Below are 13,880 nucleotides of genomic sequence, written 5' to 3'. Positions count from 1 at the left end.
AAATGAGTTCCAAAACTACCAATGTCCAAGAAAAGTCTGGAAGTTCTGTTATTATGCCTTCTATGGCTCTAAAAATTCTACTATTTTGGCACAACAATCCAAAAAAAATGACTAAGTAAATAGCTGACTATAAGTAAGCTGAAAATAGAAAAACTAGAGACTGCTACACAAGTACAAATAGCAGACCTGTGTAGAAAGCAACTGCATTTACTTTGGTGAATTCTCAATTAGGGGTTTTATTATTAATCTTAGTCTTTTTCTAAATTCCATCTACTCTTACCTACTCTTAGAAACAAAGTTTTTCAGCGCTAATATATAAAGAGCATTTATAGTAACAGAATTTGAGACAAAACTCATCTAGGCCAAAGGCCATCAGAGCAGCAATAAATATTTTCAAGTGTAGTGACAGGCAGACGGGAAGCAGGTTTCTATATCTGACAAAGTAACCACCCTGGAAAGTCTAACAACATGCCAACTGCAGAGTTTCTGAGGCTGTTTCCTTGGAAGCTATGAGAAAAATGTACTCCTGTAGTAATTGACTCCGCAACCTTAACTCTCAGTAAACTGAAGCTGATTCCATGTAACTGAGCAGCCAGGCCAGGCAAACAAGAACCAATACATTCCACAGTAGGTCTGAATTTATGTTCAAGCTCCTGGTAAATGTACTGAGTCCACGACAGATTATCAGGTGTGATCTTCAAGTCTTGCTTGAGAAATCATCCACACGGGTAAGGGCATAATCCATCAAAACACATGGTTCCTATAATAATGCTTGATCCTTTCAGAAAGGACAGACAACTATCTGAGGGCCAATAACAAAAATGTATATATATAAGCAGCAATTATACAAATTTCCTCTGAAGTCTGACTATGGTCACTGCCTCTAACAGTCTACAGATGCTGCTCTTTTTCTAGAACCATGGAGACTCCCTTCTCAACTGTGTTCTGAGAGTGGTGATCCCTCTTTGGTTTCTGAGGCTATTTCCTTGGTTTCTATCACTCTTCTAGGACTCTCTTTTCCTTGCTTATGCCACTGCAAGTACTCTCAGATGCTGGCGTTTCTCACAGGTCTCTAGGGTTCCTTTTACTACCCAGGATGATCTCATCTCAACCATCAAGTAACAGCGTAAGTCTAAACCTCTCTCAAACTCTAGCTCCATATATACAACTGGGAAGAGGTTAATTCCACTTCGAAGTCTGTAACCACCTTAAATCTTGACCAAAACTGAACCTGGCCTTTCCCATCCAATCCTCCCAATCCATACCCTAATTTTCACTCTTAGCTTTCAACTTGTCTGCTGAAAGGCAAACGGAAACTCCTGCTTACCCCCAACACTTCACTTTGCCATGATGCACCTCTGTAGTTAGAAACACCCATCTCTTCACCTCCATCCCTATATTAAGAATTTAGAGTTCAGTGTTTCAACATTTTTTACAGGCTGTTCGTATAGTCCTTTTAAACTCCATAGTCTCTTCTTTTAAACCCTATTTTGGGCTGGAGAGGTAGCTCAGTGGTTAAGAGCACTGGCTACTCTTCCAGAGGACCCAGGTTCAATCCTCAGCATTCACATGGCAGCTTACAACTGTCTGTAACTATACTTCCAGGGGATCTGGTACCCTCACCGACATACATGCAGGGAAAACATTAATGCACATAAAATAAGTAAATCTTAAAAACAAAAAAAGAAAGAAACCTTGTTCTATTGTTTTCACAATGCAACCCTAAACACAGGGTCTGACACACTCAAATGGTACTATTCTTAGAGAAACGCCTAGACTGTCAAATTTGAGGAGTTGAGTTATTACTATTGTTGTTACCACTAATGTGAAAAGTATCCGTGATTTTCCTTCTCAGTAATAACAACACTTAAAGCCACCAATCAGTACTTATCCTGCTCTGCCTTTAGGTCTTCGTCAAGCACGGCCTGCTAATCCAAGTAGTGTTAGAGCTCACATGGAAATGGGACCTGTATTAATGAAGTTAACAGGACCAGACAACTAACACTATCCAAAAGTTTCATCATGCTTACATCAAGGTACTTATCAGGCAAATAAGGAGAGAGGGAAGATGATTAGAAGAGTCTACCTGTAGAGGCTTACATACACATAAATTTAAAAGAAAGAAAGATAGAAAATACAGAAGTAATAGCTGCACATGCCTTTAATCCCAGCATTCAGGAGGCAGAAGCAACCAGATCTCTTGCATTCATGGCCAGCCAGGGCTACAGTAAAACCCTGTCTCAAAAACAGAAAGATAATGAGGAGATAAGTGAGATGAGGAGGAGGAGATGACTGAGATGAGGAGGAGGATGAGATGAGGAGGAGGAGATGACTGAGATGAGGAGGAGGATGAGATGAGGAGGAGGATGAGATGAGGAGGAGATGACTGAGATGAGGAGGAGATGACTGAGATGAGGAGGAGATGACTGAGATGAGGAGGAGGATGAGTGGGGCTGGAAGGAGGAAGCACCTTTTGCTTTTGCACAAGTCTGGAGTTCAGTTTCCTGCCCCTACGGGGCCACAGCTCACAACCATCTTGTAAATCTACATCCAAAAAATCCAATGCCAGGGCACCAGGCAGGCATGTGGTACACATACAAACATGGAGGCACTCACACATTCAAATAAAATCAAATGTAAATCTTTAGAAAAAGAAAAGCTGAATCACTGCTTTTAAGACAGAATGAAAATAATTATACCCCCCGCCCCCATACTACTCCTGTAAAGAGTACAATCTGACACCACTCCATAAATAATAAAAGAACAAACCTACAGGGGGATAAAATGTACACCCGATTGTTAATCGTAATGTGAGTCCCTAAATTTTAATAGGTTTTCAGTGGCGATATGATTGTTCCAGCCCATAAAGATGATCTAACTGAAACCACAGTGGTGCTTCACTCTTGTGCTGTGGTTCTTTCTTTTAAAGTTAATTAGTATTACAATATTCAGAAAGAATTTAGCCGGGCGGTGGTGGCGCACGCCTTTAATCCCAGCACTTGGGAGGCAGAGGCAGGTGGATTTCTGAGTTCGAGGCCAGCCTGGTCTACAGAGTGAGTGCCAGGACAGCCAGGACACAGAGAAACCCTGTCTCAAAAAAAAAAGAAAGAAAGAATTTGCAAGCTAATGAGAACTACCTTTAAGAAGCCTGTGTTTTAATCGTATTTCAGTCTCAAACCTAAGAAACTCCCTGGAAGGGTACAAACATTCAACACAACATCAGGTACATTTATCACTTAGAAAAAGCTATCAAGAATTTTATTATTTTATTCTACATTATATACAGGTCGTAAAAGGCCACAGCAGTTTTTCAACATATAACCCTTTAAAAGTAGAGGGCACTGTGAAGGACAGACAAGTATCAAAATGAAGTCCAATAATGAGGGCGTATACTCAGTGCAGTATTTCTGAGGAATAACAATGCAGATACCAAGCCAACCACATTTAGAACTATTCTAGTTCTTTGTGACTCTAGTCATCTGTGGCTCCACACAAGAGATCTTCCCTGCCACTATCAGTGCCAGAAACATAAGCGATGGAGACACTTGCTGTTATACAAGTTTTTTCACTTGGAGCTCTCCTTTTCTGTGGGGTCTCCTTAGAGTATACTTTAGTAACTTCAAATTCGTAAGTGTATAATACTGTACTCTCTTTGAAAAGTAACTCAAAAGCATTGGTTTTCACTTTGAAAATACAGTCTTTAAACCTATAACTGGTATCGGCAGAACAATATAAAAAATACAGTACCAAGCTACACTGGTATATCTCCATATTAAGAACTTCAAAATATACTTATCACTGAGACCATAGTCCTTGCATTAATTTTCAGTCCACTATGAACAATTATCTGCTGCATGTAAACATGTCTAAATAACTATAGATAAAATACAATCATAAATTTCTGTAAAAGATAATAAAATATCTTCTTTAAAAAAACAAAACAATAATAAGCTATTACTGCAATGTTTCCAATTTTATGAAAATGGAACAACCATACGGTTGTTGCCAGTCCTGAGTTCATTTGTAAAAAAAAATGGCCCTAGTTCCTGGATAAAGTCAGCAACCAATTCGTTCTCTTCAAAAGATGTCTTCTGGCACAGTAAGCGAAATCTGTTTTAGGTGGTATTCTGTCCATTGATAAAATTATAGACCAGAAACTGACCAGTGCCACAGTACTGTGTTGCAAACAGCTTCCCGTCAGGAGTGGGATCTGAGAAAGCAATTTCTTCTTTACTCAAATATGAGCCATAAATAAAGTTACTCCTATTAAAACAAACAAAAAAAAAAAAGAGGGGTGAGAGAAAATAGGTAAGATTGAAAAATTAATCTTTCTTCACTGAAACTGAACAACCCATCAAATTCATTTAAACAAGGAAAAAGCAGTGCTATGTTATTCTAAAAAATAAAATACCTATTCATCTAAAACGTTACAGTTTAAAGTAGTAAGATTTTTACAAAAGCAACAATTATAAAACATTTTCAAACATCTTGTCATAAAGTAATCAACAACTAAGAGATGAAGAACTTTTCACTCAATCTGGGTATGGCAGTTAAAGACTAAACTGTTTCTGTTTCTCAGAGATCAGGAAAAGGTAAGCCTGTCCTCACCCCTTCAACAGCATCACTGATAGTTCATAAACAGGGAAAGAAATAAGCGACCTGACTGAACAGAAGGAGAACTTGTTCTCTGGCACAGGATGTGATCTAGCATAAAGGAAATACTGAAGCTTTACCAAAAGGCCTATTAAGATTTAGTAAATTATCTCAAAAGTTACAATCCAGATTGATACTTAGAATAAACTGTATTAGCGATATTATGTATATTATGTATTAGCTTTATTTCTGAAATTAGCAATCCAAACTCCAAGAAAACAACAACCCTGTAACACCAAGTTGAACACAATGCTTAGAATAATTACCAAAAGAGTTATAAGCTAAAAACTATAAAATATTGTCTAAATAAAAACCTAATAAGGATACTCCATGGTCAAAAATCAGAAGACTCAGTACAGTTAAGATGTTATTGCTGTACACATCGATCCATAGCTGTCTTCCTTGGAGGAACTGATAAGCTGATCTTATAATTCACAAAGAAAGGATACTAAAGAATTGAAACTTTTAAAAAAAAAAAACAAACAAACAAACCAAAGGACTATTTCCAAATATGCCACATAAAACTACAATCTTCCAGATGTGTAATTCTGACATAAACACAGATACACAGAACAATGAAACAAACCACAAGTCCAGATGTAAATCTCTGCAAATATGCCCTGGCCAACAACTATTCAGAGGCTGCATACAGCTCCTGTAAGGAATGATGAAACAGTAGGACATCCATCCACATGGCAAAAGCTTATCTGTGTGGCTATCACTTGTACAAGCATAAAAGCAGTAGAGCCAAAGCCTCAGTGTAAAAACTGAACTATGAACTCCTAGAAGGACAGGCACACATCTTTGGGGCCATGTATTAGACAATGGCTTTTAAAATATGACAAAACAAATAGAAGAACATGAAGATCTCATCAAAGTAAGAAGTATGTGTGACCAAAGGGCACACCCAGGCATGGTGTTATCATCCTAGCATCTGCAAAGTGAGGCAAAGGATCAAAAGTTTTAAGACCATAGCTGAGGTCAAAGGCTTAGTTAGGCGTTTAATCCCGGCACATGGGAGGCAGAGAGCTCCGAGTTCAAGGTCAACCTGATCTTCACAGCAAGTTCCAGGATAGAAAGGGATACTTAGCTTTTTTTTTTTAAAAAAAAGCCCTAAGGCCTGCCTGGCCTTTATTGTGGTCCTTTATACATTATCAAGAAAATAAAAAGACAAACAAAATGGTGGAAAATATCTATAAATCATATGTATGAAAAGAGACTTATTTCCACAATAAATAAATGATTGCAACAAAGAAATGTAAACAAGCCTATTTAAAAGCTGACACAAGTTTGAATAGGTTCTTTTATGTGCGTCTGAGACAGAGACTTGAGAACACGCATGTGTGCGCACGTCTGTGTGTGTGTGTCTTAACCTTTGAACCCTCACTCCAGTCCCAGCCCTCACTTACTGTTGTTGTGACAGGTTCTCACACTGTATAGCTATGGTTGGACTGAAACTTGCTATGTAGAACAGGTTAGCCTTAAACTAACAGGAGATTCAGCTGCCTCCGCTTCCCAAATGCTGGTAATAAAGGTATGTGCCACCATGCTCAGCTTTCCATCTGAGTTTTGAGATATAGTCTCACTAAACCTGGAGCCTGCTGTTTTGCCTAAAATGGCTAGCCAAGAGCTCCTGGGATCAGCATGTCACTGGCCCCCAGCACTGGAATTATAAGTACATGCCACCACATCCTGCTTTTACACAGGTGCTGAAAATTTGAACTTAGTTCCTCATTCCTTGTGCTTATACAAAAAGAACTTTATCTACTGAGGTATCCACTGCCTCTCAAAAGGTTTTTGTTCTAAAAAGGAAGTGAAGGACTTGGAACCCAGATATTGCTGATGCAATTGTAAAAATGGTTCAGGCACTGTAAAATAAAGAGTTTGGCAGGTCCTCAAAACACAAAACTCATTAGTTCTACAAGATCCTCAAAACTGTACACCTAAGTATACACCTCTCAAAATAATATATATTCATACAAACACTGTGTATGTCATAGCAATATTATTCTTGATGGCCAATAACCAAAACCACACCAAATGCACAGCTGGTGAAAGAACAAATAATTGTACTCTACTATTTGGCAATCATAAAAATAAAAAAAAAAAAAAAAAAAAAAAAAGCAATTTCTAAAAAATGTTTTAAAATAGGGTTGGTAATGTACAAGGACAAGGACCTGAGTTCAATTACCAGAAGCCACACCAGAAGCCACGTGTGGTGGTTCATGTTCTGATCCTAGCACTACCTGGTGGAGACAGGCAGATCCCTGACATTCACTGGCTATTCAGCCTTACCTTCTTGGTAAGTTCCAGGTCAGTGAGAGATTCTGTCTCAAAAAACCAAGATGGATAGCACCTGAGATTATCCTCTGGTCTCCACAGATATGTGCATGCCAAAACATACATGTATACATGTACAGACAAACACACAAAAACCAGCAGACTGGTAAATGCTATCACACTGACAAAGCTTGAAAGTATTATGTTATATAAAATGTTCACAATAGAATACATTCATACAGAGATTAGACTGGCAGCTACCAGAAGCTAGAGATGTGAGAAGATGAATCACTTCATAAGTTGGTTTTTGGGATGGAGAGGGTGGGGAGTAGAAATGCTCCAAAATCAGATGACATGATAGCTTATATATGTTCTGAATATACTAAATCCCTCCGAATGGCATATAGATGGTTTAAGATTTAACTCTCAAGCCCACTGGTGACACCTTCAGAGTGTGATACACGAGACATGGAGGATCTGTGGAAGAAGACTGTCCAGTGAAAAGGCAGAGGGTTCTTAACAGGAGCTTACTCATGGTCACTGGAGTAATTATGATACTGCTGTTTCAATTTCTTTCTGAACAAGTACAACCTATACAGCTTGCTGCAAGATTTAAAAGATGAACAATACTCTCACTCCCTAAGGATTGTTTTTACTTAATTAGCTAGTTTTCAGGCTTTGTAAAGACCAGCTCTGAGCTGTTATCCATTAAAATATACACAGTACACAGTCCTTGAATCCTTAGGCTTTTACCTGTAACAATAATGGATTATTTCAAACATGTTCCCATAGGAAACAGCTGATGTTCTATAAACAAACACTAAACTGACCTAAAACAATTTTTAAGCACTACAGATTGAACCTGAGGCCTGACACTTGGTGGACAACTGCTCTACCATCTAGCTACCTGCTCTGCCCCCAAAATCTCTTATGGATGATTAATTTTAACCTTCTCCACTTTATCTTTTATCTAAGGGACTTTATTGGAAGAAAAAAAAAAGTGATTCCAAATAATAACAGAAAGATGACACGGAAAAGAATATAAAAATACTTTTGGGCTGGTGAGATGGCTCAGTGGTTAAGAGCACTGACTGCTCTTCCAGAGGTCATGAGTTCAAATCCCAGCAACCACATGGTGGCTCACAACCATCCATAATGAGATCTGATGCCCTCATATGGGTGTCTGAAGACAGCTACAGTGTACTTACACAAAATAAATAAATAAATTCTTAAAAAAAAAAAAAAAAAAAACTTTTAAAAACATTTTAAAATGTATTATTTGTGTGTGTATGTGTGTGTGTGAGACAGAGAGAGAGGGAGGGAGGGAGGGAGGGAGGGAGGGAGGGAGGGAGGGAGGGAGGGAGGGAGGGAGGGAGGGAGGGGGAGGGAGAGGGAGAGGGAGAGGGAGAGGGGGAGAGAGAGAGAGAGAGAGAGAGAGAGAGAGAGAGAGAGAGAGAGAGAGAGAATATGCTCATGCTACACTGTACATGGAGGTTAGACAACTCTGTGGAGTTGACTGCCTCTTTCTACCTTTATGTGGGAATTAAACTCGGGTCACCAGGTTTTTTCAGTCAGTACTTTTTACCTGCAGAACCATATCACTGGCCCAAAAATAATATTCTTAAGACAATTTTCTCTGAAAGCTCATTTCCCAAACACTATCCACATTTCTCTGGTTCTGTTTAAAAATCCCCAACAATGAACATAGGTTGAAATGTGTCTGTTATATTGGACTAATTTTACAGTTAAACAAAAAGGATGTACAGACCTAGTACACTTATACAAAATTTACAATTAATACAAATAAAAGTTACCCAGTTACAATTAAGTACCAATTTTTATACTGAAATGCTAAACTACTGCAATAACTTGAGGAGTCCATAAGCTACCTGAGGCATTCAATCATGCGAGAAGCTATCTTCTTCCGCCGCATCATGCTGAACACCCATATCCGACTGATCCCACATATTGCAGGCTCTGGCAACGTGGAGCAGCACCAGGCTTTTTGCCTTTCAAATCGGACTTTTTCTTCTTCTGACCTGATGACTGGAAGTTTCTCTTCTATAACTCGATAGCCCTATTAAATAGTCAGAAATGTGAAGAGATAAAGGTAGCAGTTGTCTAACGTCAATCTTGCTGATGCAAGGTCATGAAGGCAGCTCACAACCATCTGTGACTTCAGTCTCAAAGGATTTATACCCTCTTTTGGCTTAGATGCACATGACATACAGACATACATGAAGAAAAACATAAATTTTAAAAGTATTGTGATAAAGTATATATTTGTGTAGACAGTTATGAATGTGGTAAAGATATCAATGCGACACTAATTATGAACAAAGTACAACTGAATACATGAGCAAGAACTTGACTGAAATAAGACAGATTTCAGGTCTGGCTCAAGTGAAACTGATTAAAGGGTCCAGAAACTTCTGCTCTCTGAGGTTGGTCTTCAGTGCTATGTAAAACTCACTATGTGACCACATCAGTGACTGCAATTTGCTTTTTATATAGTTTGCCTCCTAAACACAAACCAATTGCCCACTTAGAGCTTAACTAAACAATGGACCTATTCAAGGGCGACAAAGTTTCTACAGAGACATGGACAGGAACTATTTCAGGCCCCTCAACAGCTGTTCTGTCTGCCTTTATAGTTTGAAAGCAGCAGTATAAAAGTGTGAAAACAAATGGGTGTGACTGGATTATGATAAATTGTATTTACAAAAGCAGCCACACATGTATGATGGTTTGAATAAGCTTGGCCCAGGGAGTAGCATTATTAGGAGGTGTCCTTGTTAGAGTATGTTGTTGGAGGAAGTGTACTGGTATGGAGGTGGGCTTTGGAACCCTCCTCCTAGGGTTCCAAACAGAACACGGGGGAGTTCTGTTTGCCTTTGGAACAAGATGTAGAACTCTCAGCTCCTCCTGCCCTATACCTACCTGGAAGCTGCCATGTTCTTGCCTTGATGATAATGAACTGAACCTCTGAACCTGTAAGCCAGCCCTAATTAAATGTAGTCCTTGTAAGAGTTGCCTTGGTCATGGTGTCTCTTTACAGCAATGGAAACCCTAACTAAGACAGCATGGTAACACATGCTTTTAATCTCAGCACTAGGGAGGCAAAGACAGGAGGAGCTCTATGAATCCAAGGCCAGCCTGGTCTACATGGTGAGTTCTAGAACAGCTAAGGCTACCTATTGAGACCCTATCTCAAAAGAGGGGGAGGGATGGAAAGAAGAAGGAAGGGAAAGAAAAGGGGAGAGAAGGAAAGGAAGGAAAGAAAAGAAAGGAGGGAGGGAGGGATGGAGGGAGGGAGGGAGGGAGGGGAGGGAGGGAGGGAGGAAGGATGCATGGATGGATGAATTCCTACGTGGCTATGGTGGTATACACCTATAATTCCAGCACTCAGGAGGATTCCAAGTTTGAGGACAGCTTGAGCTACATAGTGAATTATAAGCCAAGCTGTATTACAGAGTGAGACTATGTCTTTAAAAAAAAAAAAAAAAAAAAAAAAAAACAGAAAAATTAATTCCTACACAAGATACAACTCTAATATAGTGCCGTATTATATGTAAGTCTTAAAGTTATACCCCTATCTAAAATGTAAATAGATTAGGATACTATTTAAGATCACATAGTAATAAGTTAGTTTAGATATCAAACTATATATGAGCACTCTTTAGAAGTCACTTACCCACTGGATATGTTCTGCAATTAGGCAACCAACTACTTTTTTGTCGTTAGAAATAAAGAGAAGTGTTTTAGTTCTGGAATAGCACATCAGTGGAGCCTGTTGGAAACCCAGATCATTGTCAACCATCTCTCTAATTTCATCAACCTGCCAAGTAAAGAAAAATACTTTTTTTAAACAAAGAAAACACTGCATACAGGTAAAAACTATTCAATAAGCTGAATATAAACTCTCTAAAGAGCTTTTGTTTTAGATGGGGTTTTTTTGTTTTGTCTTGTTTTTTGGTTTTTGAGAAAGAATTTTGTTATCTTGTTATGTATCTCCTTGCTGGCCTGGTGCTCAATATGTAGCCCAGGTTAGCCTTGAACTAGTGGCAATTCTTCTGCCTTAGCCTCCTAAGTGTTAGATCTCAGGCATGTACCATTATACCCAGCTTGAAGAGCTATTTTATATATATATATACACATACATACACACACACTGATTTTTAACACTAGAAGCAATTTGGCAAAAAAGGGGAATCGAGGGTTTTGCAAACCCAGCAGTCTAGGAAACAGGCTGGGTAGGTGAGAGCATCAGCACTAAACAGGTAAGAACATTAAGACCACTTCCTCGCGGGGCGGTGGTGGCGTACACCTTTAATCCCAGCACTTGGGAGGCAGAGGCAGGCGGATTTCTGAGTTCGAGGCTAGCCTGGTCTACAGAGTGAGTTCCAGGACAGCCAGGACTACACAGAGAAACCCTACCTCGAAAAACCAAAAAAAAAAAAAAAAGACTACTCCCTCAATAGGAACACCAAGTATCTGCAATGGTTAGAACATATGGGAATCTTAGCCAGCAAGGCACTTTTCTTCTCAAGCCTTGGTTAGAACTCTCAACAGGAAAATTAATGGAACAGAGCAAAGAAATTCATGTTTCCTATCTAGCAAGCATCTGAAAGGGAGACAAGTCAAGAACTGAGCCCATTCTAATCCAATATCCCTTTGAATATTTTAGTACTTCATTTTGTAGAAACAAATTCAAATGTGACATAATCTTATGTCAAACATCAAACATCTAGAAAATCATGAGCAACAGAGGTTTGACCCTTCAGCATTAACACACAATCAAACTGCTTCTTCCAAGCTCAAGCTCTTGTAGGCACTAAGAAAACCAGAACTCTAAAGGGGCCTACACACTAATTCTCCAGTTAAAAGAACTTAAATTGCCAGGACAGTGGCACATTCCTTTAATCCCAGTATCTGTAAGGTAGAGTCAGGCAGATTTCTGTTAGTCTGAGGCCAGCCTGGTCTGAGCAGCAAGTTCCAGGCCAACCAGGCTGCACAGTGAGACTATCTTGAGGGGCAAGGGGACAGATTGCAAATGTTCCATCTAATGACCATTCCCATCACTAAACCTAAAATACAAATAAGCTCTGGGTTGTTCCATACTCTCATTTCCATTGCACACACAACAAAGTGCATCCTTTAATCAGTGATGGAAATTTATCCCGCATAATCTCTGACATTCTATAAGAGTGTCCCTGAGACATCCTATAAGAGTGTCCTAGAGACAGGTTGCTCACAATTCCTTCTATTTCAATTTTAAGCCTATTACGGGTTACTAACTAGTAATATAATCAATTGTGGGCTTTCCCCAAGAAGCTTAATTGAAGAAATTAATAGTTATTGAGACAATTCCTAGTAAGCAAAATCTGGCTGTTATCTAAGTTACTGTAGCAAAGTTCCTACTGTGCATTTTTGAATGACAGTTGGAAATTTTCCATACCTGAATTTCCATTACTTACTTAGTGACTCCTCAAGCATTTGCCTTTATGCAAAGATCAATGCTTTAAATATAAGACAAGCTGAACATGATTTATGACATCCTATGTATCATTAGGGCTAATCTGGTATTTCTAACTCTCTTAGCAGATAACTAATTTAAAGACATAAAGAGGCACAGAATATATTTCTTATATCAAATAAGACATTAGCTATATTTTCAAATAATATGTGTTTTCTTAGCCTCCTTTTCAGGTGACATAGTCCTAAATTTAAAGATGTCCAACTGTAAACCTAGAGAAAATATAGCAAACAAATTATTTCCCTTTTGGTTCTAGACATTTTAGACACATACTAGAGTGTAACTAGGTTTTTATATAAATAACTAAACTCATACCCACATTAAGACTCTTTCATGAAAAAAGTAATCTAGAAGACAAGAAAGACATAGAAAGTGTATTACTTGTAATTATAAGTTATGGTGTTTTCTTTTTTCATTAGTGACGATTAAACTATAGAGGCCTGCACTTAAGTTTATGCCATGGCCCCTTTCAAAATGTCCTGTAAGACAAAACAGGACCATGCTTCATTATCTAACTCATTCCTCAATAAAGTAAATTCTATGAACTACTGAAGACATAATTATGCCTTCCATGTAATCATTCACATTGTTCACAAGAAATATTCAATTTACTTCATAAATTTTATATGTAGTAAGGTTTAGCATAATTTTTCAATTCATTTCAAATGAATTTATTCATTTTTTCTTTATGTGGATTATTTTCTTTAAATATTTATTGTTTTCAGAATTGGTACTTAATGTGCAAAACCTGCAATGTATTATCCTCTTAACCATAGTTCAAATGTTCTGTATGGAATTTCACTGAAGTTACCTTTTTCAGAGCATATTTTGGGTCTTCAGGAAGAACCATTATTATCCTACCATCAGGATATTCAGCCAGAATTCTTTCTTTTTTCCAGCCCTAGATATAAAAGAATGAATTTTATGTATCGTACATACATTTTTTATTCATTCATGCACAAGGCAAAAAAAAAAAAAAAAAAAAAAAAAAAAAACACATCCACTTGTCTAAAAGTTGCAAACATGAAAAATACAAGGTCATTAATGATAAATTGTTTTGTTAAATTTACAACAGATTGAACAAGCTACTTTCTAGTTTTCGTTCAGATATGCCATACCACAAACTTTCTAATTTATTATTTCCCATCTTAAGCAAATTTTGAAAATCACACACCAAAAATAAATAAATAAATAAATAAATAAATAAATAAATAAATAAATAAATAAAGTCCCCTAAAATCAGTGATTCCCAGAAGTGAAAGGATAACTCTCCCAGATTCTGGATAAAAGAATTCAGCTCTTAGATTTTGTTGTAACATGGTTACCTCTACAAACAAACACTTGTATTTATGTCTGGCATGCCAAAGACCTGCAGGAGGTTTCGGGTGAACTGATTTGCATGCAGCAGCCC

At 38.0% G+C, this 13,880-nt stretch overlaps 1 protein-coding gene across 4 annotated transcripts in view; it reads right to left on the bottom strand.

The window, feature by feature from the left end:
- Positions 1 to 3,224: 3,224 nt before the first annotated feature.
- Esco1 (establishment of sister chromatid cohesion N-acetyltransferase 1) overlaps positions 3,225 to 13,880 on the bottom strand; it is a 44,990-nt gene continuing 34,334 nt past the window's right edge. For 2 of the 4 annotated variants that reach the window (XM_034518173.2, XM_034518174.2), the window contains exons 10-13: positions 13,281 to 13,370; positions 10,628 to 10,771; positions 8,823 to 9,010; positions 3,225 to 4,263 (exon numbers count right to left, since the gene is read on the bottom strand). In XM_034518173.2, coding sequence (XP_034374064.1) covers positions 4,116 to 4,263; positions 8,823 to 9,010; positions 10,628 to 10,771; positions 13,281 to 13,370 — 570 coding nt within the window. In that variant the 3' untranslated portion in view covers positions 3,225 to 4,115. Of the gene's footprint in view, positions 4,264 to 8,822; positions 9,011 to 10,627; positions 10,772 to 13,280; positions 13,371 to 13,880 lie in introns of those variants that run through there. The other 2 variants (XM_076913005.1, XM_076913006.1) reach the window with 2 other exon arrangements.

Source organism: Arvicanthis niloticus, chromosome 14, assembly GCF_011762505.2.
Source record: "Arvicanthis niloticus isolate mArvNil1 chromosome 14, mArvNil1.pat.X, whole genome shotgun sequence".
Classification (NCBI taxonomy): Eukaryota; Metazoa; Chordata; class Mammalia; order Rodentia; family Muridae; genus Arvicanthis; species Arvicanthis niloticus.
The sequence above is the reverse complement of the archived record's forward strand: the minus strand, read 5'-3'. Positions and strand labels throughout refer to the sequence as shown.